The sequence below is a fragment of the Microplitis demolitor genome, chromosome 7 (genome assembly GCF_026212275.2).
Source record: "Microplitis demolitor isolate Queensland-Clemson2020A chromosome 7, iyMicDemo2.1a, whole genome shotgun sequence".
Classification (NCBI taxonomy): Eukaryota; Metazoa; Arthropoda; class Insecta; order Hymenoptera; family Braconidae; genus Microplitis; species Microplitis demolitor.
Window position 1 is genome coordinate 20,597,292 of NC_068551.1, and position 23,716 is coordinate 20,621,007.

Sequence of the window (23,716 nt, forward strand, 5' to 3'; positions counted from 1 at the left end):
TTTAAATTGTTACTTGACTGTTGGTGACGTATCTTTGATATTATATTTAAAATTATTAAACAATTTAGTGGTAACAAGCTTGGCTACACATGTGATGATGTATTATTATGGCTGTCCTGGTGATGGCTCCAGTATTTTTATCCCGGAGTTTAAACTTTAAAAAAAAAAAAATAAGAAGGAGAGTGTGAAAAAAGAATGTGCTAAAAAAAACGAGTGTAATAGTTAGTATAGAGCTTGTGTGTGATGTCTAATTTTTTTTTATTAAAAAAAAAAAGGGGTAAATTTGTTTTTTTATCCATTTAAAGTATCTTAGATAAATGGAGCACGATATTTAAAACGTCTAAACGCGTTAGATTTAATTTTATAAATTTAATTTGACATTTGACAAGCGATTCTTGTCTGACTATTGTTTTACTTTAGTTCAAACCAATTGTCTTTAAGTCTTAGCATCAATTTATCGTTAACATGACACATATTTATTATTATTATTATTTGTTTTTTTTTCTTTTTTCATTGTATTTAGTTTTTCTCATGCAAAGAATGATGACAGTGCATACTTAAAATTATATTTATTTGTACTACTAATTTATAGTTTATTTTGCTGTTATTACTCCATTTATTGTAATATATACATACGTATGTAATGAATGAAAATACATACAGTGGATTACAATGTATGACTTTAAAATAATTCCAACATTAGCTCCCAGTCATACTTAGCTCGAGATCACGACATAAACTAAAATAAATATTTGTCCAATTTTATAAAAAAAAAAAAAATAATAATAATAATAATAATAACAATTACGCTCATTCATATATTTTTTTATGATCCAGAAATTGATAGACAATCAACAATTTTTAGATTTTTTTTTGACAAATCAATTAAAAAAAAAAAACTAAAAATATGCAAATGTAGAAAATTTTAAAAACTATCGGTGCAATTTTTTCAAATATTTTTTTTCTTATAATTTATGCTTTTTCAAAAAATTCAAAAATTATTAGACGTCAGCTAACTTCGGTATATTCTTTTTTTTTTTTTTGAACCTGAGTTTAAATTTTGAATCATATTTTTTTTTTAAATTAATTTTTTATCAAAGGGTGCGACCTCGCGTGATTTATATGATTAATTTTATGTAGACAGATAATTTATTTGATTTATTGTTGTTAGATTTATTATTTTGTCTTTACTTAATTATTTAATTTTAAAAATTAATGTAACGGAGTAAAGGATAATTAGTTTCGAAAATATATAAATTTATTTATTATTGTTGTTGATGGAAAATAGATTTTAAAAATAATATAAGTATTGAATGTTGTAATATAAGATAGGATTTAAAATAATCAATCATAAGATATTTTAAGGAGTGTGTTGTTTAAAAGGGCGTAATCATCAGTCTGTGACCATGGAAGTAAAGTATACATACAAGGTTACGGTTGTTGCGTTTGGTGTTTCCGGTTAATCTTGGGAAAGTTTCACGACACTATTCTCCTAAATTTATATTAACATTAGCTTTATTATACATTTAAATATATACATATATATTTGAATGTTGTTCATTAGAAAAAAAAAATAAAATCTATCTAATAATCTTGAATTTCTTAGCGTTGACAATTAAATAAAATTGTTAAACATGCGCGATGTTGAAAGTACATTAACGCGAGATCAAATTGATAAAAAGAAATTTAATAAAGCACAACTAATTACCGTGAAAGTTTTTAATAGTTAAAAAGTGAGTGAATAATTGGACAGTATTATTAATAATATTTGAAATTTATTTATTTTTAGGCTTGCATTTTTTTCAGTAGATTTTATACACGGAAAAAAGTAAACTATATAAATTGATAAACGACAAGTAATATAATGACAAAGTGATTCATAAATTCTATCATTTTAAATAGTAATTAAAATTTATTGTCTATGCAAGAAAAATTAATATTTGAACTTTAAAAATCGTAACTGAAACTTGAAAAATTTATTAAAGAGATCCAGTATCCGATCACTACTATTCCGTTGAGTAGGTACCAAAAATATCAATGGTTCAAAAGTTTATGTATATATATGTAATATAACGCGACTACAATTATGAGCAAATCTTAATGAAACTTGACGCACTCATTCTACTAACGATTATCTCGGTAAAGTTCGAAGATGAAGAAAATTGGTCAACTTTTTACTTAGCGTTACGATAATTTTTCAAATTTTAATAAAGATTTAAATTTGCTTGATTAATTTCTATGTTATGACCAAAATTTCACAATTTAAACTCTGACAGTTTTTAAACTGAAATTCTATAAAATATGCCCGCCAAAAAATGAATTTTTAATTTAATTTTATCTTAAAATTCAAAATAATTAAATAATTAGAAATTTGCTTCTATTTCAGATGTCGGTTGGCCGTTTTTAAAAATTAAATATTATATTATTTGTTACTCCACATTGAAACTTTTTACTCTATTTAATATTTCCATGATATTGAAGAGCCACGAGAGGACGTACGGTCATCACGTCACGTGCGTTTATTTCGCGTAACGGAGGATGACCGCAAGCTCGATCTACTAGAGTTTTTAATGGCAAATCTAACCGGCAATTTTAATCTAAGAAATAAGAATACGAGTAAGAAAGGATAGTTATTGATTTTATTTTTTTATCCTATAAAAGACGTTCGTATTTTTTACGGCCTTTTTATTTTTCCGGTGTCATTTTTTGCAATCGTTTTTTTTCACATGTTCAAATTTATTCAATAACTGAATACTTGCGGAGGTAAAGATATATTGTCTATATGTTTATATATTTATATATGCATGTATACATATATCTATATCTATAATCTATAGGATATATAGAAAAGAAAGGGCGAGGCGTATAAACGTAAATTTTAACGTGAGGGGTGTGTTCATATATGGATTGCATAGAATAGAATCGGATAGAAGGACGCAGGTGGAATGCAACTTTACCAGCGTGGGTCTTACATGCAGGTGTTATTGACCACGATTGACAATTTCACCTGCATATTAATATTTGGGAAAGTTTATTATTTTTCCTACCCATTTATTTATTTATTTATTTATTTATTTATTTTATTAACCAATTAATCAATTAAATTATTATTTAATATTATTTAAAATTATTATAACTTTAAATTTTCTGAAATTATAAATTTAAAATATCTTTAAAGCTCAAGTTAAATTTTATTACTTAAAGCATTTTATTTTCTCCGTCCGGTTTGAATTTCTTGTCACAAATTCTTGATACTAAAATAGCTGAGATAAAACAACCTGTTACAAAAATATCTACACTATAAATAATATATTGCTTAAAAAATGAGTAAAATAAAATAACATACACGTGCCTTCATATATATTTCAAATATGCATACGCCTGGAAAAAAGTACAACATAAAATTTTTTGACACTCACAGATTTACTGTTTTTTTTTTTCTTTTTTTTATCACAGGATATTATGCCATAGATCTTATTTATGTGATTAATTAAATTTACTCATATATATTTTTATTAAAAATTTTATTTTAAAGCTGTAATTATTTTAATTATTTTCACATGCGTACAAAGAATACTTTGGTGCAATAAATGTATGGGAAAAATTTTGATTTGAATTTAAACAATAACTAATAATAATTTATTATTATTATTATTATTATTTTTGCTATTGTATAGATGGATTATAAGTACATAAATTTATTTCGATATCTCTTATCAAGAAACCCTACTTTCTCATATACTAGGCTTTCGTATAATTCGTCTCGAGTTTAGTGAGCAGAGTAAAGTAGGCCTTAGATTAGACATTACGATCAACTTTAAAAGATACTATGCAGTATGTAGTGTAGTAGTTTAAGCATAATGTAGTTTAATAGTATGCTGGGTTCAGTATATACTTGTATAGTAGACATAGACATAGACATAGATATAGAGTGAGTTTGAGTTTTATTATAACGGCGGCGTGACATAGAGACAATTCTAGTCCGCGTATGTGTTGAATCAAGTCAAATTGGCGCGTGCGTCATTGGTACATTTGTTAAACATGACTAACTGCACTTTCCACTCTTTGCCAGAGATTTTACTATTATTTATATTATAATATTAAGCCGAGAAATTAGAAATTTTCATTTTTAACTGCATCCTTGTCATTTTTAATTTAATCATCCGTAATTTTTCATTCTTTCGACACGTCATGTGTTCATTTTACTATGTAGGATAAATTCTCATTTTTATTTAAACTGCTCAAGTATTTGAGACGAGATAAAATTTATGATAAGAAATTTTTTTATAGAAAATAGAAAATGTTGTCTTGTGTTGCGGCTTTAAAAGTGGGGGTGATTGTTGAGTCTGAGAGTTTCTGGGTAGGGGGTTGATTCATTCTTCTATATCCGTTCACTTCTCACTAGGTTTCATGCAATCGTACTGTACACATCGTCTGTAATTAAAATTTTATAAAATTATTTATTATTATAAATTTTTAAAATAGAATTTATCAAGTGGTAATTTTTTTAATCGTGAAAGTGATAAGTGAGCAGCTCAGGATTTATAAAATCGTGTTGGAATTTTAAGAAAATTTATTTAACGATTTTTTTTTTATTTATTCATTATGGTGGTCGTCATGTTTTCGGAGTATGACCAACGTGATTTAGGTATATATATATTGAAATATTTATTTGAATGGTATATCAGCTGAAATGAAATTTGTCACATTGTCGAATTAAAGTATCACGTGGTGGGTAAAGTGTTAGATTATTAACGCGGTGTAGATAATTTTTTTTTAACAAATTGCTTTAGAAGGTCATTAAGTCTAAGGTCCTCGCTGGGTCATTAGGCTTAACTTTATGAGAGATAGATTACAATCGTGAGCTAGTGTCTGTCGGTATGTTTGGTCTTTTAATCGTATCGGCACGAGCGCTCGAGTAATGATAATTTATAAACCCTCAATTTTGAGATTAATTTATTATCGCGTGTAATTGTCATTATTTTTTGGTATTTACAAGCAAATTACTATCGTTAATTATCCGAGGATCTTGGACTTTAGAGATTAGAAAGGAGAAAGTTCAAAAAAATTATTGAAAAATATCTTGGAGTGATTAAAATTATATTAAATTTTTACTGATGATTGATACCAGTAATTAGGCCATTGTATTTTATTTGAAATTTAAATTGAGGGAAAAATTAATTACTATTGATGTCAGATTTAAATATTTATTTTTTAAATTTCTAATTTACATTTATTTCAATTACTAATAATATATTTATTTTTTCTGTTTTAGGTAAGTGTTTGTCATTAAATTTGGATACTTTTTTATTTTATCAACTATTGAGAATAATTTACAAGACCACAGGCGGGAGATGGGTGAGTCAAAAAAAAAAAAAATTAATTAATTAGAAAAAAAAAAATGAAATCAACATCTATGGAGAAATTTAAATGCATAAATAAATTCGTTAGCGAATCGGTCGCACTGGCGTTGGTTGCGTAGAAAAAAAAATAAAATTAAAAATAATAAATAGTATTATAAATTAGTTTAATTACTAGTCGTTTTTCTAGCAAAGAATGTACATTAATATCAGTAATAATATAGTCGCGTTTGTTAGGCCAAGATGATCTACAGAGCGTCTCTGAGCTCCGTTAAATAAACGTAATCTCATGCCGATGATTTTTCGTGTAAGATGCGTCGTCATTGATCTGATGTTGTTCGATAAAAAAATTAATAAAATAGTAATATATCCACAGTATCAGTTACGAGCTCAGCCAGTGTATATATATCTATATAAGTATATTGGAAGTCAAATAGTTTCGAGTAGGTGGAACGTATTATATCGTAAGAAAGATATAACTGTAATGTAATCCAACAGCATGGATATATACCGGCTATACTTACAACATATTTTTTCGTGCTAAAATTCACAGCGGATTCTCGGATCACATCCGATGATAATTTACTCAATTACGAGCCTCAAACTTCTTGTTTTTCTTCTTTTTCTTATTATCAATTATAATAATTAACGGTTTTGCTTATTCAATTAATGAATAATTAACGTTGACCACTCGCAGTCAGTGCATATCTTTTATGTGTTAATTTATTTTTTATTTCCTATTTCAACAACGAGAATCCTCAGTTTCTTGCTGCCTTATTAATACTATATAATTAAATTTTCTCAATAAATTGTTTAGTCTGTCTTCTTTATATTATTTTATTTTAAATTCTGATAAATTGAATTTCTTCATAAGATTTCCACGTTAATTTCATACTCTTCTTATTATTCTCTCTCACGATTGTAATAAGTTGGTCAACGTAATGGATTACCGCGCCTACATTCTATTATCTTATGTTATATAATCTTGTAACATAATTTAATACACAAGACAGACATTAATATTATTAATACACATACAGATATATGAACAGTGTATAGTAAATATTAGATGCGGGAAGATCTTACGAATGATACAAGTTCGCTGTACTCGGTGTACAAGTCTATTTTCTTCTCCATTTCATTATAAATTATTTTATTTAATATCAAGGATCATCACTTCATTTAAATGGATAACTGTCATTTCAATAAAGTCACTATATATTTTAATATTCCAATATAAATAATTATTATCTTACTCATATTCGATCAGATTTTTTTTTACTGATGAATTCTTGTTGCAAAAAATGGAAATTCCGGCTCAAGTTATACAGATATGAAAAAAATGTATAGAGATAATATTGTAGCCAATTAAATTCTCTACAAAAAAGGTCTCATTGAATTTTAACGTACGTCTAGTTATTTTGAGGTAATCACAATTTGGAGTAAGAAAATAAATTTTAATGTCTGATGACTTGAGTCCTGATTTATTTTCTCTATAACTTTAAAACTATCTAAGGTACGTTAAAAACTCACTAGACCTTTTTTGTAGGGAATTAAATTTCCTACAACTTTTATTGGAAACATTTTTTAATAAAATTTATAGATTCGCTTTAAATTCCATTCGAAGATAAATTCACATTTTTTTTTACTTTATTTTTTTCGTGTTGACATATAGTTGATTAAATATCAGTTGAATAAAAATAAATAAATAAACTATGCAATTACTTCTGTATTATATATATTATTATTTTTATATACATTTAGTTTTAACATTTGAGTCAAAGAAACTTTTTATTTACTTAAATTTCTTAGGATGTAAAAATAAAATAAATTTACTCCATATGCAGAATAATTTTTTTTACTCTGGAGCTCTGAGTGACAGAGTAAATTTGGATTAAAATAAAATGCGTAATTACTCCAAATTTTTTAGTGTACCGTAAACTTTTAAATAAAAAAAATATATATACGTTTATAAATACGTAACGAGTTATAAATAATTATTTCCATGAGGTCAATTGTTATTTTTTTCTATTGTGTGTTATAATAACACTAATAATAAAAATGAATTAAATAATAATGTTTTGCTGAAGCAATGAGTTACGCAAGTAGGGAAATGACGCATTATATGTCGACCACATAATCTCTCTTTTCTCTGGTTCACCTTTGCTAGGACGGTCGATGATCTTCAAGGTCAAGGTGAAGGTTTCTCGACCGCGACGTATGGTGTCTTGTTTTTACTTCATTTTTTTTTACATACTTCATACTTTATTTTCCATTTCATTTTTTATTATTATATTTTTTATGCAAAAACTTGAAATTTTTCATTTAAATTTAAATTATTTAAATAAACTTGTCTTCAACTTCATATATCGTATAGTAAATGTAAATAATAAATATTATGCAAATTTGATTATTTAAATTTCAAGTTTTGAATAAAAATAATCGATGAGAATTTTATATTTATTATTATTATTTTTTAAGAGAAAGAGAGAGGGTGGCGAATTTTAATACCGTGGGCTAGTCCGTGTGTGCGATGTATGTGCGTGTTTGACTCACTGACTGCATTGCTAACCGGCTATTTTGGCGCCCAGTTTTCAGAGCACCGGCAGCATTCCATCGACTAAACGCCAAGTAAAAATTGCCCCAAGCAGTTTAGTTACTTTGGAATTGTGATTCTCATTCCTGTACTATACTATTTTATATTTCAACATATAATCATTTAGATTCACTAAATATATGTATACATTTTCAATACGTATTACAAACAAGTATTTAAAATTTTTAAAAGCAATATTTGTTTGAGTAAATCACTAAAATTTTCTTAGGATAAAAAATTATCTTAGGGTAAGAAAAAATTTATCGAGCCAAGAAATTCTTTTTTTTTCTGTGTAATTATCATTTATTTAAATAATATTTTTAAAAATTTTCATTAAAAAACAAGTAATTGCTTTTATTTAATTTATTTTGATTAAATTTACAGTACATATTTAAATTATAATAAAAATGGTAATTACAAAGATGGGTCGGTAATACGGGCACTGAAAAGTATATTTCTCGGTGTAGAAATAAGCATAATAAATGGTCTATTTACATTGAAAGATTTAACATTCGAATCGTCTAACATTCTACTTTCTACACGGAATGCTAAAAATAAAATTTATTAAATATGGTATTAATTATATTTATTATTTATGAGGGTTTTCTTTTTTTAAAAAAAAGGAACTTTTATTAATTGAATAAATATTTACCAGTAATGGCACCAGCTTCACTTCCATTTTCATCAACGTCAATAAAAGCTTTTTGTATAACGTTGGTTACTTTCAATGGACGTGAATCAGAAATGTCATAGAAATTATCTGTGGCTTTGAAAATTTCATTAACACCCATCTGTAAAAAATAATTTATTTTTAAAATTATAATTGAATCTCATTACAAGAATTTTTCATTTATTTTTAAATAATTATTTTAAAAATTTATTACGATTTTATTCAGTAATTTTTCTGCAGTATCGTCTAGAAATTTTTACAAAGCAAAGTAGATAAAATCTAGTAGCACCTCCGCTTACTTTATTGGTCGTCAATTTAATTTTTTTTTATTCTCAAAATATCGATTTTGAAAATTTTTTATAAAACACGCGGGTAGTCAATAGCTTGCGTAAACTGCGTACATTTAAAGACTACATTTTAGTGCGGTACGAATAAGGGTCCATAGAATTTTTTTCATGAATTTTTTATCCCGTCTCCTGAAGGTTTATATAAAGAAGGGGATCCGAGTAAATTCACTTTGAAAATAAATAAATAAAGTACTTACTTTTATTAGATGAGACTTCAAATCAATAGTACTGTCTAGTTTAAATCGTGGCAATTGCAATTTAATTGTAAGCTTGTTATAGTTATGGTGAAAATCAGTAGCACGAAGTTTATGTAAATTTTCTTCTATGGTTTTTAAACTACTGCCTTCATAGGGAAGAAAAATGTACATGCTCACTGTTGATCCCATGTGAGATACTCCCTAAAATTAAAATTATTATTTTTTTTTATTGATTACTCATCAAAAATATGGATTCAATTTTTTTTTTTTTTACTTTATATGGAAGTTCAATATATTCTGCTCTAAGATCTTCGATATTGCCGCATTTAAATTCATTTTTTTGGTACATCATTGGCACATTTTTGTACTCTTCTGAATTAATATAAAATGGCAATAATTTTGTGTTATCAGCATAAAAACTATTTAACCATTTCGCTTTTAAGTAAATAGCGTTTACCAAAACGAGAGATGTGTCAACATCAAAATTATCTAAAGAAACATTTTTTGAATTAGTGTCGTAGGATTTGTACCCATAATTAAATTTAAAAATCAGGCACGGTGGGCGAGAAAATTTTTTTTTGAACCGATAACAGATTTCTGACTCCAAAAAAAGTTTTTGTTTTTAATTAATAATGCAAAATTTTTCTTGCGCCAAGAAATTCTTTTTTTCTGTGTAAAAATATACGTGATATTAAATTTACAATAACCTATTTAACTTAATAATAATTGTGTCATAATTAATTAATCAAAACAAGTCTGATTATAAAATTATACATTTAATATCAATGCCTTAATTAAAATTGTTAGACAATTGAATTATTAAAACAAGTTGCTGATGAAGTCGCAATCAATCAACAAAACATTCAATTAATTAAATATTAATTCTTGTTAAATTATTTCCTAATTCCCCAGAGTCATCATCTAGGTCGAAAATTATATTAAATAATTAAATAAATAAATAAATACCTGCTTTAACAATTTCTTTAATACGATCATTAGTTTTACGAGCACTCCAATCATTTATTAAATCAGCAGCTTCTTGTGGTTTCGTAAAATCAACATTTTCGGATTCTGACTGATAATAGATTCGTGTTAATTCTTTAAATTCTGGCTTTACTAAAAATTTTTTAGCAATAAATAATTTATTTGCGATATGTAAATCAAGATCTTTAAAATTCTGTTAAAAAAATTAATAATTATATAATTTTTTAATTCGAATAATTATTTTAAAATCATACTTACATTCAAATTATCCAAAAATGTTTTTATATTATAAATATCATTATATTTATTATATTTAGGATAATATAAAGCTGATACTAATTCTTCTTCACTTTTATTACGTACTCCATATGTTATCATTGATAATGCGATTGCAGCACTTAGTGGTGAACATATTAAATTATTTTTATGACTCTCTAGTGCCACCTTAATTAATAATTTAAAGAACCATGATAAATAAATGAAAAATCAATTACTTAATAATTAATCGAACTGTACCTCAGTAAATTTTGTTGAAAATTTATAAAATGTTGGTTCGGCTTTTATGGCACTCAGTACTGAATACGCATCAATAAACGTTAGAAAACTTATATATATAATAATTAAACTACTATATATTTTAATTGCTAAAATAAAATAAAAGAATTTTAATTATTTTAATTTAAGTAATGAAATATTTGAACTTACATCGAGTCATTTTTATTTTTATTTATTTATTTATTTACGATACAAAGCGACTATAAGAAAATTTTAGTAAAAAAACTACACAAAAAACAAAAGTTTGCACTATGAAGTTCACTTGGCGGCTTCTGGTGTTGGAATACAAAAAACTAAACGTCAAAGTTTTCTCAAAGTCGTACAGTGGCGTCGTAAGAATTTAAAATTAAGAGTTCTTCTCAACAACTGATGTTGTTATGAGAATTAAATTATTTTTTATTCTAATAATAAATATCAATATTCATTAAACAAAATTTGAATCGTTGCACAAAAATTATTGACAATTACTTTAATTGTTTTTACGTTTTATGAATTCAAGTTAAAAAATAATAAAAAATATTTTATCTGATTAAACAGAAATTACTTGAGTTGACACTGTAGCTTAATTAAAACTTTTTTCTTCACATAATTAGTGTTCAATTTTTTCTGTTCACTTTATTAAAAAATTTTACAATAATAAAATACAAAATATTAGTGATAATCCTGAAGATTCCAAAAATTTTTTATGAAATAATAAAAAATTTCTTGTTGACGAAACAAATCTTAAATTTTTTACACAAATTTTATTTATTTATTAAAAATTAAATGATCGGTAGCGCAATTTTTAATTGAAGGTGTGACCGATCGAATTGACAGTCACGAATCAACTGAATTTATGATAAAAAAAACATGGACTATTTAAATCATACAGATCACATAGAATTATGCATTAACTTAAATACAAAAAAAATACTGATAAGAAGGAGGGAGGGGATACTCTATTTGTCTATGGTATTATTTTTTATTCGATAAAGATTAAAATATGTAATGGATTCGTCAAGTGTATTTGACTTTGCCAAATATTGAGTAATTATATGTATTGAGTAATTGTATCGTTTCTATACACATGATAACAGATTATCAAGAAGTGTTCTCTTATTTTTTAAAAATAAAAAAGTTAAATTATATGGAACTAAATAAAACGTAAATCAGGTTTATATATATATGTGTGTGTGTGCAATTCGAAGTGACCTCAAGTGTTGCATGTTTACCGTGTCAATTAGTATTAAGGCAATTTTTAAAAAATGGTTCATCAATCATCATTTTTTATGCAATATTTTTTTAAATATAAATTTTTAGGAATTTGTGATCAATAAAAATATTTTTATTTCTTTTATTTATCAAATAATTGGGTCATGATCAAAATATATCAATAGAAATATAATGAAATGTACACGATCTATGATAAAAAAAATTTTAAAAGCACTTAGTAAGTGATAATGTTACAAGGTTGGGATTTTTTTATAATAAACGACCTACGAAGACAATAAACTCAGCATTTGTGATTGCTATCATAAATGGTCGATTTACTTTGAATTTATTATCTAAGTATCTCTGGCTACTTATTTTTAAATTTTTTACTACTGCAATGAAATTATACTTTTTTTCGATACATTTGCAGTTCTAATTAATTATTACATTAGTGTTCGATCTTATGAAGTCTAATTGAATTATAGAATTTGTTGACTAATATTTCGATTTTACTTTTGAATAATTAGGCGATATTAGAGTAAATTAGAAAATAATTTTTGTTTCTGTTGATTAATAATAACTGAATATTTGAAAATTAACTTTACGGTATGCCGGCAGTTCCTCTGCCTTCTTCATTTACTTGTTCGATAATTGTTGGGAAGAAGGGGAAAGAAACGTTATTTTATTATTGATTTAATAATTCATCAGGACATGCTTATTTGTATATACTTATTACAAGTATGCAATTTGTGATATTTTTTAAAGGGAAATTGTATTAGTATTTAATTTAAAATTTACAGTAATAGAAATTATACAGATTTAAATATTTATTTTTTAAATTTCTAATTTACATTTATTTCAATTACTAATAATATATTTATTTTTTCTGTTTTAGGTAAGTGTTTGTCATTAAATTTGGATACTTTTTTATTTTATCAACTATTGATACTAATTTACAAGACCACAGGCGGGAGATGGGTGAGTCAAAAAAAAAAAAAAAAATTAATTAATTAGAAAAAAAAATGAAATCAACATCTATGGAGAAATTTAAATACATAAATAAATTCGTTAGCGAATCGGTCGCACTGGCGTTGGTTGCGTAGAAAAAAAAAATAAAATTAAAAATAATAAATAGTATTATAAATTAGTTTAATTACTAGTCGTTTTTTTAGCAAAGAATGTACATTAATAGCAATAATAATATAGTCGCGTTTGTTAGGCCAAGATGATCTACAGAGCGTCTCTGAGCTCCGTTAAATAAACGTAATCTCATGCCGATGATTCTTCGTGTAAGATGCGTCGTCATTGATCTGATGTTGTTCGATAAAAAAATTAATAAAATAGTAATATACCCACAGTATCAGTTACGAGCTCAGCCAGTGTATATATATCTATATAAGTATATTGGAAGTCAAATAGTTTCGAGTAGGTGGAACGTATTATATCGTAAGAAAGATATAACTGTAATATAATCTAACATGCATACACTGTATTTATTACATATTTTATTTAGCTTTTTTATATATATATATTTTCATATTAGCTCGCTGCTATTAGTTTTAATTATAACGTGGCAGAATAAAATTTAAATTAAAGCCAGATCATTAATGCGTGCATTTAAAAGTTGCGTTCCCATATCAGCTGCCACTATTGCATAGAAAAAAAGTTTGTTCACTATAATTGATGGTGTCGATACCAAACAGTAGGCTACTGCTATCACAGCTGTAACAAATATCAGAAAAATTATTTATTTTTATACCATTAATAATTTAATTAACTCGCATATTTCAAATACTATATGAGTTATTATACACAACCTGATTCGTAGTATATACTTTATCTTGTTATCTTAGTTAATAATTCTTAATAACCAACCAGGAGTTGATTTTATTATCATTCTATACAGTAATTATTTGTTACAAATTAACATACAAATTACACAATAATTTATTTTACTCTTAATAATTATTTTCTTTTTATTGTTTCCTAATTATAAGTTGTAGTTTATGAGAAGCTATTTGCTTTAACATTTATAGTCGATTTTTGCTTGGAGTAAATTAAAGGATATAAATGTGTATATATATCTATATAAGTATATTGGAAGTCAAATAGATTCGAGTAGGTGGAACGTATTATATCGTAAGAAAAATATAACTGTAACATAATCTAACATGCATACACTGCATTTATTACATATTTTATTCAGCTTTTTTATATATATATATATTTTCATATTAGCTCGCTGTTAATAGTTTTAATCATAACTTGGCAGAATAAAATTTAAATTAATGTCGGATCAATAATGCGTGCATTAAAAAGTTGCGTTCCCGTATCAGTTGCCACTATTGCACAGAAAAATGGTCTGTCCACTATAATTGATGGTGTCTCTACCAGACAGTAGGCTACTGCTATCATAGCTGTAACAGAAATCAGAAAAATTATTTATTATTGATTCCATAAATAATTTAATTAACTCGCATACATATAATGTTTTATGAGTTATTATCCACAACCTGATTCGTACTCTATAACTTATCTCGTTATCTGATTTATTAATTTTTAATAATTAACCAGGGGTTTATTTTATCATCATTTTATTTAGCAATTATTTTTTTACAAATTAACATGCAAATTTATTTTCTAAATTACGTTTATAGTTGATACCAAATTAAATAGCAATCAAATTATACAAGAAATTATTTTGATTTTTTTTAATTGTTTATTAATTATAAATAGTAATTTATAAATATATATTTGCTGTAACATCTATAGTCAGTTTTTGTTTAAAGTAAATGGAAGAGTAAATAAATATAGAAAAGCTGTGATGGCAAATGAATTAAGCTTGAGTAGGATCGACGACACGGGCGTTGAATAGTTGCGTTCCAGTTTCAGTTGCCACAATAGCACAAATAAATGGTTTATCCACAATGAATGGAATTGATATAGGTAAACTGCATCTCATCATTAACATAGCTCCAAGAAAAAATAATAATTCACCACGATTATTTTAACGAACAAAGTGATTGACGATTTTTAATAACAAATTCGTAACATTACTTTCAATAGCGAAATGAATGAAAAAAAATAGAATCGTTAAAGTGAAACTTACCAGTTACAGCTGCAGCTTCACTTCCTTCTTCGTTTACTTCGATGAAAGCTTTTTGAATTACTTTACTAACTTTCAATTGTGCAGGTTCGGCAATACCTCGGAAATCGGCAGAATTTTCGAAAATTTCTTTCACTCCCATCTGAATAATTGACAAAATAATTATTAGATAATTTTAGCAATAGATAAAAAAATTATGATAATTTTAGTGAAACTCACTTTAGAAAGAGTACTTTCAAGCCCAAATTTACTCTCAACTTTGAATTTCGGAAGCTGTAATTCAACTTCCATAGCACCGCGAGGATTATGAAGATCTTTGAAGTTTATTTCATGTAAATTACTTTCGATTTTCTTCAAACCGTTTATTTGATTCGGTAAAATAATAAACATGCTTATGGAATCACTCGAATTATTACTCTGAAAAATATATTTGATTGATTAGTTGCAAGATTATTATTATTATTTGAAAATATATACTTCGTAAGGAAGCTCGATAAAATTGGCATCAAGCTCTGGAAGTTGATTGAAATTATAATTAGCTCTGTTGAACATCATTGGTACATCTTTGGTAGTATTTTCGTCTATATGGAATGGTCTAAGTTCAGTTGAATCAGGATCAAATTGTTGTTTCCAGTGTCCTTTGAAATAAACAGCATTCACCAAAACCAGCATCGCGTCTGCCAAATCATCTGTAATATTTTTCCGTCACATTATTCATGATTACTATGGTTTTTTTTTTAAATTCTGAAATAGTTATATCTTTGAAGCCATCAGTCGCATGTGTCATTATCAGAAAAAAATACAATATCTGGGACCAAATTACCTGTACATCTACATTATTTTATCTATTGAATATTTTGCTTCTGATAATCACGTCACGCAATCAATCTACACATTAAAGCTTTAAATATAACTATTGATACCAATGATAAAAATAACTTGCCTGGTTGTATGACATCTTTTATACGATTGTTTGTCTTTTCTTCACACCAACTATTGATGGTCTTGCTGGCCTCTACTGTTTTTCCGAAATCAATTATCTCTGATACAGATCGAAATGCAGTTTCCGTTAAGATTTTGAATTCAGATTTAACGTCAAGTCCTACGTTGAGGTAAATCTTATTGGCTAAACGAAGCTCAACTTTTTTAACAGCCTACAAAATAAATAGAAAATAACTGTAGCAATGACGTAGTTAAAAAATATAAATTAACATTTTTTATAAACTTACATTCAAAGTATCAATAAGTGATTGGAAACCATTTTTATTGATTTGATCATCTTCAGACAGTCTCAATGCACTACGCAGTTCTTTTTCAGTCTTTCCACGTGCCCCAAAAGTAACCATAGACAATACCATTGACACACTGAGCGGCGAGCAGATGAAATTTGACGTTTCATCTTCCGCCAAAGCCTAAATTAAATATTCAACACAAAAAAATATATTTATTATTACCGCTTATTTTTTTTTTTTTATAAAAATTGTCAATCTAAGTAAAGTACCTTGTAAAATTCAGTCGAAAATTTACTGATACCTGTAGCAACGGTATGTAAATCTTGATTCACTGGAGTAGACATTGTGCGAAGGATTTGTGTCGCGAATGAGCGCTGAACGTGAACTGTATTCTAGAACCGCAATCGATTGAAGGTCTCTCTCTGAATACATGCGACGAACTGGCGCCTTTTCGTAGTATAGCGCAGACAACGCCTGCTACACTAGACTATTGCTGCGATGACGTAAAATCACGTGGGTTATTTGCTGATTATTTTTGTTTTTATTTTTTACTGTTAATTCTAATTCTAATTCAAGTCCGGACTTATTTCTATTATCAAAGTCTAATTTCGCGGTTAATTAAAAAAATTTAATTTTTTTTTTAAATGATATTTTTTAGCTACGAAATTTTCTTTTTTTTTTTTTTTAAATCCTTGTAAAGATGAATTTCAATGTCCATCTTAACTTAACTCTATTCATTCATTTATTTATTTATTTGTTTTAAACTCAACTGGGTTATTCAATTTTCAATTTATAATTTAAAGTAAACGCAAATATTAATAATTGCAATATCTATTTTTATCTTATTAGCACTTATGAGTGATGTAATCCAGGAATTTCCGCGATGAATCATCGATGTATTTAGCGTATGAACGTGAAAATTATTTCATAGAATTGTTATTTTTTTAATTATTTGATAAAAAAATATTTTTTTTCCGTTTCAAGGTTAGTCAATAAGGTCAAGGCCAATGACTTGTGAACTTAAAAGTGCTTTCGTTTTATTTTTTATTTATTGTAATTGTACAAAATAAAATTACACAAGCTTTTGTTATGGCAGCAATTATATAATTAAACATAAATATTTTTTTATAAATTTAATGGACGGTTGGATCGATGATACGCCCGTTAAAAAGTTGCGCTCCAGTTTCCGTGGCGACAATCACACACAGAAATGGTCTGTCTACAGTAAATGATATTGGGGGTCGACAGGAACCCATTCTCTTCGTTATTGACATTGCTTTGGAAATAAGAATACGTTATTAAAATAAAAATAAACATAAATAATCAGTTTCAAATTGATATGTATTTGAGAAAATATTACCGGATGCTGATGCAGCTTCACTTCCTACTTCATCGACTTCTAGAAAAGTTTTTTGTATTACTTTGCTGACACTCAATTGTCCTGATTCGTCAATTCCGCTAAAGTCTGCTGATGGTTCGAAAATTCCTTTCAGGCCAACCTAAAAAAAAATTATCGGTCATTAGTTATTGCAATAGCTTGTGTAGAAATCCATAAATTGAAGTAGGATTTACTTTAGATAGAGTTTTTTCTAGATCCAGCGTACTCTCGACTTTAAATTTAGGAAGCCGCAAAGTGCAATCTTTAAAAGTTGAATTTTTATGCAAATCCTTGAAATTAATCGTATGCACTTTAGATTCTAGTGTATTTATACCGTTGATTTCATTTGGCAAAATAATAAACATGGTGATAGGGTGGTGGTTTACGTCTTTGCTCTATTGAAAACATAAATAATATAATCGTTATTTTGCAAATGTTCAAAGTGCTAGCAAATATACTTTGTAGCGAAGTTCGATAAATTTAGCGTCAAGATCAGCCAATTCGTTGGTGTTATATCTGGTAGTTTTGTTCATCATCGGTGCATCCTTAGTAGTATTTTCATCGATATGAAACGGCTCCGGTTTCGTGCGACTAGGATCAAATGTATATTTCCACTCACCTTTGAAGTATACAGCGTTTACGAGAACCATTTGGGAATCGATTAAATCACCTGTAATATTTCTTGTTTATTGCAATGAAGCTTTAAGTAGATCTGCTAATAAAAATTATAAGAATAACTGACCTGGCTGTACAACATTTTTTATACAATTGTTAGTTTTTTCTTCACACCAACTGTTGATATTTTTACTAGCTTCTGACGTATTTCCAAAATCAATTGTCTCTGATACAGATCGAAATGACGTTTCCGTTAATTTTTTGAATTCAGGTTTCACGTTGAAATTCGTGTTAAAGTAAATTTTATTGGCCAAGTTGAGCACAACTATTTCAATGGCCTGCCAAATAAGCAAAAGATAACTTACATAAAGTATTTAAGTAACATCTGAAGTAAAATTATTTAAAAACTCACGTTCAAACTATCGATGAGTGATTGAAAACCATCTTTGTTGAGTTGATCATCTTCAGATAATCCCAATGCACTACGCAGTTCTTTCTCAGTATTTCCACGTGCTCCATAAGTAACCATAGACAATACCATCGATACACTGATCGGCGAGCAGATAAAGTTTGATTTTTCATTTTCCGCTAACGCCTAGAGGAAATATTTAGCATAGAAAAAAAAATAATTTTTTATTAACACTTTTAGTCATTTGTAATAAAATAACAAACCTTGTAAAAATCTGTTGAAAATTTAGTAATGTTAGAAGCAACGGTATGTAAAGCTTGATTTTCCGACGACATTTTATAAATTAGCTGCTAAAAAAATGCTGAGTTGACCGCGAATTGGCGTCTACTCGTACGGGAAGCAACCTACACAACTGCACTATTGTGCAGATGACGCAATGTCACGTGGGTTACTTGCTGATTACTTTTATTTTTATTGACTAGTGCTGATTCTTACAAAGTATTCAAACTCTTTCTATTTATCTGAAGTCTAATACTATCAAGTATTATTTACTCGATTTAAAACAATCTTACTCATCAACAAATTGATTTTTTTTTTAAAGATAAATATTCATTTCCTTGAATCCTTGAACAGAGGAATTTCAATGTTCATCTTAAATTAGCTCCATTCATATATTTATATTGTCTGCTCTCAACTCCACTATGCATAACATGTTATTTTATTTTAAATGTATGGTTAAAATTAAATGTAAATATAAATGATTTTAATAATTTAAATATTTATATTTATCTTAAAAATACTTATAAGTAGTGGAATCCGAGATTTCCCGTCATAAATTATTTATATTATTTAACATATTAAATTTTACAATTTATGAGACAAATTATTTATCAAATTTTTTTATTGGATTGATTTAAAAATAATTAGTTCTAGTTTCAAGGTTAATTGATATGGTAAAGGGTAGTAACTTCTAAGCTGAATCGTATCGTAGTTTTATTTCTTATTTATTATATTTGTACAGAAAAAAGTCGAAAAGCATTTATTATGCCAACAGTTAAATAATTCAATACAAAGACACTTTTTAATTTAATGGGCAGTTGGATCGATGATACGACCATTAAAAAGAAGTGTTCCAGTTTCTGTGGCGACTATTACACACAGAAATGGTCTATTTACATTGAACGATACTGGGTCGGCCCAACAGCTTTTTTTTCTTATCAACATTACTATTCAGAAAATTATTATACGTCATTACAATGAAAATAGACATAATAATTAATTTAAAATTAATACACGGTGAAATTAGTGTTGTTTGAACTGCTATGGCACCATTGTTATAGTAAAGTCGGACCATGTTGACCACCTGACGGAAAATGAAATAAACACATGCAAAACTTACTATGTATGACCATAGTAAAAATGACTAAGATCATATCACAAATTACTGTAATCTTTGTCAATTTTACTTTGATCATACATAGTAAGTATTGCATGTGTTTATTTCAATGTCCGTCAGGTAGTCAACACGACCCGGTTTTACTATAACATCATTGCATTACAAACAACAATAATTTTTCCATATATGTATTTAAAAAAATATTACCAGATGCTGATGCAGCTTCACTTCCTACTTCATCGACTTCTAGAAAAGTTTTTTGTATTACTTTGCTGACACTCAATTGTCCTGATTCGTCAATTCCGCTAAAGTCTGCTGATGGTTCGAAAATTCCTTTCAGGCCAACCTAAAAAAAAATTATCAGTCATTAGTTATTGCAATAGTTTGTGTAGAAATCCATAAATTGAAGTAGGATTTACTTTAGATAGAGTTTTTTCTAGATCCAGCGTACTCTCGACTTTAAATTTAGGAAGCCACAATTCACACTCTTTTATATTTGAATTTTCGTGCAAATCCTTGAAATTAATCGTATCTAATTTTGTCTCTACTGTATTTATTCCGTCAACTTCATTTGGCAAAATAATAAACATCGTGATAGGGTGGTTTTGATCGTTGCTCTATTAAAAAGTATAAATATTATTTAAAAGTTATTTTTTGATTGTAAATATTTAAAGTAGTAATGAATATACTTTGTAACGAAGTTCGATAAATTTAGCGTCAAGATCAGCCAATTCGTTGTTGTTATATCTAGCTTTTTTGAACATCATTGGTACATCCTTAGTAGTATTTTTATCGATATGGAACGGCTCTGGTTTCGTGCGTTTAGGATCAAATTGCCATTTCCACTCACCTTTGAAGTATACAGCGTTTACGAGAACCATTTGGGAATCGATTAAATCACCTGTAATATTTCTTGTTTATTGCAATGAAGCTTTAAGTAGATATGCTAATAAAAATTATAAGAATAACTGACCTGGCTGTACAACATTTTTTATACAATTGTTAGTTTTTTCTTCACACCAACTGTTGATATTTTTACTAGCTTCTGACGTATTTCCAAAATCAATTGTCTCTGATACAGATCGAAATGACGTTTCCGTTAATTTTTTGAATTCAGGTTTCACGTTGAAATTCGTGTTGAAGTAAATTTTATTGGCCAAGTTGAGCACAACTATTTCAATGGCCTACCAAATAAGCAAAAGGGAACTTACATAAAGTATTTAAGTAACATCTGTAGTAAAATTATTTAAAAACTCACGTTCAAACTATCGATGAGTGATTGAAAACCATCTTTGTTGAGTTGATCATCTTCAGATAATCCCAATGCACTACGCAGTTCTTTCTCAGTATTTCCACGTGCTCCATAAGTAACCATAGACAATACCATCGATACACTGATCGGCGAACAGATAAAGTTTGATTTTTCATTTTCCGCTAACGCCTAGAGGAAATATTTAGCAAAAAAAAAAAAAAGTAATTTTTTATTAACACTTGTAGCCATTTGTACGGGTCGCGGATTAAAATAAAACAACAAACCTTGTAAAAATCTGTTGAAAATTTAGTAATGTTAGAAGCAATGGTATGCAAAGCTTGATTTTCCGAAGACATTTTATAAGTTAGCTGCTAAGCGTATGCGGCGTTGACTGAATTGGCATCTTTTCGAACAGAGAACAACCCACACAGCTGTATTATTGCGCTGACGACGTAATGTCACGTGGGTAATTCTCACATATGTTGTTTTTAGATTTTTATTAACTCTATTCTAATAGATTTGTTCACTCTTCCATAACAACAAATAACTTTATTACACAAACCTCAAAATTTCTGTTTATCAACATCTTAGAATTTTTTTATTATCCTTTTTACAACAGTTATTATTACCAAATTTACAATTTTATACAACAAAAATATACAGTACTTGCTATTTATAATATTCTAATTAAAGCTCACAAATAAATAGATTAATAATAAGTTGGATCTCTGACGTAGCCTGCGAAAAGTATTGTATTTGTTTCTATATGTGCAATCACCCAATGAAATGGTTTATTGATAATTAATCGTAATAAACCTGCGCTTTTTAATTTTCCAACCATCGCTATAAATAAAAATACAAAGAACGGAGTTTTAGTAAACGATCAGAGTCAAAGCTTACATAAATTTCATTTTGTTCTTTCTTCAAATAATTATTTAAAAAAAAAAAAATTACCTGTAGAAGCTGCGGCTTTTGTTCCCACTTCGTTTACTTCAATGAAAGCTTTTTGTTTAATTTTAGTAATTTTTAGTGGTATATTGCTAATAGCGCTAAAATTAGCACGATCACTAAACATTTCGTGCATTCCCATTTTTTCTAAAGTAGACTGAAGATCAAGTGTACTTGTAAGTTTTAATTTAGGCATGATCAGTTCCAATTTTTCGATATTTCTTTCGTCATGCATTTCTTTGAAGTTCATCTCTTGAAGACAGCTTTCAAAATTATCTTCAGACGGGAGCATTATAAACATACTCAGTGAACTATTGGGATCGTTTGTCTGTTGAAAAGTTTAATATTTCACTAGCATTTTGTATCATTGGCTTTAAATTTAAATAATTTATGAAAGAGACTTTACCTCATACGGGATCTCAACATAAAAATCCTTTGAATCAGATATAAATCCAAAATTATACTCATTACAATCATACATCATTTCCACAAGTTTAGAATTGTGTTTATCGACGAAAAATGGTTTGAGGCTCGTGTGTTCGGATTTGAATTGTGACTTCCAACGTCCTTTGAAGTAAATTGCATTTACGAGAACCAAAAGCGCGTCCGTAATGTCATCTATAATTTTTAAAAATCAAAATTAAACAGTAATTGGAAATTTTGATTTAGTTACACTGTCTTATATGTAATTTTTTTAGTTACCAGGTTGAACAATATCTTTAATGGTATTATTTGTATTCTTTTTACACCACGCATTAATTATTTTAGCAGCTTTTTTAGCATCTTTAAAATTGACATTTTGTGGAACCGTTCGGAAGTAGCGAGATGTCATTTTATTCATATCTGGATTTATTTCGACATAGTCGTCAGTAAATATATACTGCAGTTGTTTGTAATCAATCGTATTGATTTGCTATTTAGTAGAAAAAAAAATTTTTAAAAATATTAAAATTAAATTTTATATTAAATATTTAGTTATAATTCAAATTCATTTAGTAGACGTACGTCTAAAGTCTCGAAAAGTAGTCTAAAACCTTTTTGCCCGACTATATCATCTTCTGGTAAATGTATCTTGGATTTCATTTCGCGTTCCGTGGTACCACGAGCACCATAAGCTGCCATTGATAATAAAGCTGCAGCACTTAATGGTGAACATACAAAATTACCTTTTGCTGACTCTAATGATTTCTAAATTAATAAGAAATTACTCCATAAATTAATTGATTCCTTAAAATTATTCAATGATATTAATTAAAACTTTCAATTTACCTCATAAAATTCCATTGAAAATTTATTTATTGCTCTTGAAATTGCAAAGAGATCATTTTTTGGATCTCTTGGTGCTATTTTTCCCATAGCGTTTGCTACAATAGCTCCAAAAATAATTAAAATTTCTAAAAAAAAATTAATGCGGTTAAATTATTAAATTATAATCAGTTTTTGAAATTATAATATTCGAACTTACTCAAGTCCATGATGA

At 27.3% G+C, this 23,716-nt stretch overlaps 6 protein-coding genes across 16 annotated transcripts in view; 1 reads left to right on the forward strand and 5 right to left on the reverse strand.

Annotated features, from left to right (window-relative positions):
- Positions 1–23,716, forward strand: part of LOC103574021 (MAP7 domain-containing protein 2) — a 129,154-nt gene that overhangs the window by 9,204 nt on the left and 96,234 nt on the right. For 2 of the 8 annotated variants that reach the window (XM_053740789.1, XM_053740795.1), the window contains exon 1: positions 12,860–12,878. The exons of 4 other annotated variants lie outside the window; for them this stretch is intronic. In XM_053740789.1, coding sequence (XP_053596764.1) covers positions 12,875–12,878 — 4 coding nt within the window. In that variant the 5' untranslated portion in view covers positions 12,860–12,874. Of the gene's footprint in view, positions 1–4,563; positions 4,649–5,339; positions 5,359–12,859; positions 12,879–23,716 lie in introns of those variants that run through there. 2 more of the 8 variants (XM_053740797.1, XM_053740790.1) reach the window with 2 other exon arrangements.
- Positions 8,323–11,541, reverse strand: LOC128668256 (leukocyte elastase inhibitor-like). Of its 2 annotated transcripts, none has more exons than XM_053740802.1 (8): positions 10,860–11,541; positions 10,671–10,729; positions 10,413–10,598; positions 10,137–10,347; positions 9,445–9,659; positions 9,171–9,371; positions 8,609–8,747; positions 8,323–8,504 (listed from the first exon to the last, which is right to left on the reverse strand). In XM_053740802.1, exons 1-8 carry the CDS (start codon positions 10,867–10,869, stop codon positions 8,371–8,373), a joined length of 1,155 nt encoding a protein of 384 aa, XP_053596777.1. In that variant the 5' UTR covers positions 10,870–11,541; the 3' UTR covers positions 8,323–8,370. The 2 variants fall into 2 exon arrangements, with proteins under 2 accessions (XP_053596777.1, XP_053596776.1); XM_053740801.1 differs by having other exon boundaries at positions 10,671–10,798.
- LOC103574027 (antichymotrypsin-2) lies at positions 13,033–16,686 on the reverse strand. Of its 3 annotated transcripts, XR_008404013.1 has the most exons (8): positions 16,508–16,686; positions 16,236–16,418; positions 15,950–16,160; positions 15,484–15,695; positions 15,226–15,423; positions 15,010–15,148; positions 13,718–14,317; positions 13,033–13,622 (listed from the first exon to the last, which is right to left on the reverse strand). XR_008404013.1 is itself a non-coding variant. In XM_014442945.2 (7 exons), exons 1-7 carry the CDS (start codon positions 16,580–16,582, stop codon positions 14,181–14,183), a joined length of 1,155 nt encoding a protein of 384 aa, XP_014298431.2. In that variant the 5' UTR covers positions 16,583–16,686; the 3' UTR covers positions 13,033–14,180. The 3 variants fall into 3 exon arrangements, 2 of the variants coding, with proteins under 2 accessions (XP_014298431.2, XP_053596784.1); XM_014442945.2 differs by having other exon boundaries at positions 13,033–14,317; XM_053740809.1 differs by lacking the exons at positions 13,033–13,622; positions 13,718–14,317 and adding an exon at positions 14,478–14,873.
- On the reverse strand, positions 17,266–19,059 carry LOC103574039 (serine protease inhibitor 42Dd). Its single transcript, XM_053740808.1, has 7 exons — positions 18,904–19,059; positions 18,644–18,826; positions 18,359–18,569; positions 18,075–18,286; positions 17,811–18,011; positions 17,599–17,737; positions 17,266–17,514 (listed from the first exon to the last, which is right to left on the reverse strand). The coding sequence occupies exons 1-7, from the start codon at positions 18,973–18,975 to the stop codon at positions 17,372–17,374; spliced, it is 1,161 nt and encodes a 386-aa protein (XP_053596783.1). The 5' UTR covers positions 18,976–19,059; the 3' UTR covers positions 17,266–17,371.
- On the reverse strand, positions 19,647–21,682 carry LOC128668258 (serine protease inhibitor 42Dd-like). The gene is made up of 7 exons (XM_053740811.1): positions 21,573–21,682; positions 21,295–21,477; positions 21,010–21,220; positions 20,726–20,937; positions 20,456–20,653; positions 20,244–20,382; positions 19,647–19,866 (listed from the first exon to the last, which is right to left on the reverse strand). Exons 1-7 carry the CDS (start codon positions 21,642–21,644, stop codon positions 19,727–19,729), a joined length of 1,155 nt encoding a protein of 384 aa, XP_053596786.1. The 5' UTR covers positions 21,645–21,682; the 3' UTR covers positions 19,647–19,726.
- LOC103574040 (ovalbumin-related protein X-like) lies at positions 21,903–23,583 on the reverse strand. Its single transcript, XM_014443100.2, has 6 exons — positions 23,506–23,583; positions 23,242–23,424; positions 22,939–23,149; positions 22,643–22,854; positions 22,243–22,564; positions 21,903–22,131 (listed from the first exon to the last, which is right to left on the reverse strand). Exons 1-6 carry the CDS (start codon positions 23,518–23,520, stop codon positions 21,998–22,000), a joined length of 1,077 nt encoding a protein of 358 aa, XP_014298586.1. The 5' UTR covers positions 23,521–23,583; the 3' UTR covers positions 21,903–21,997.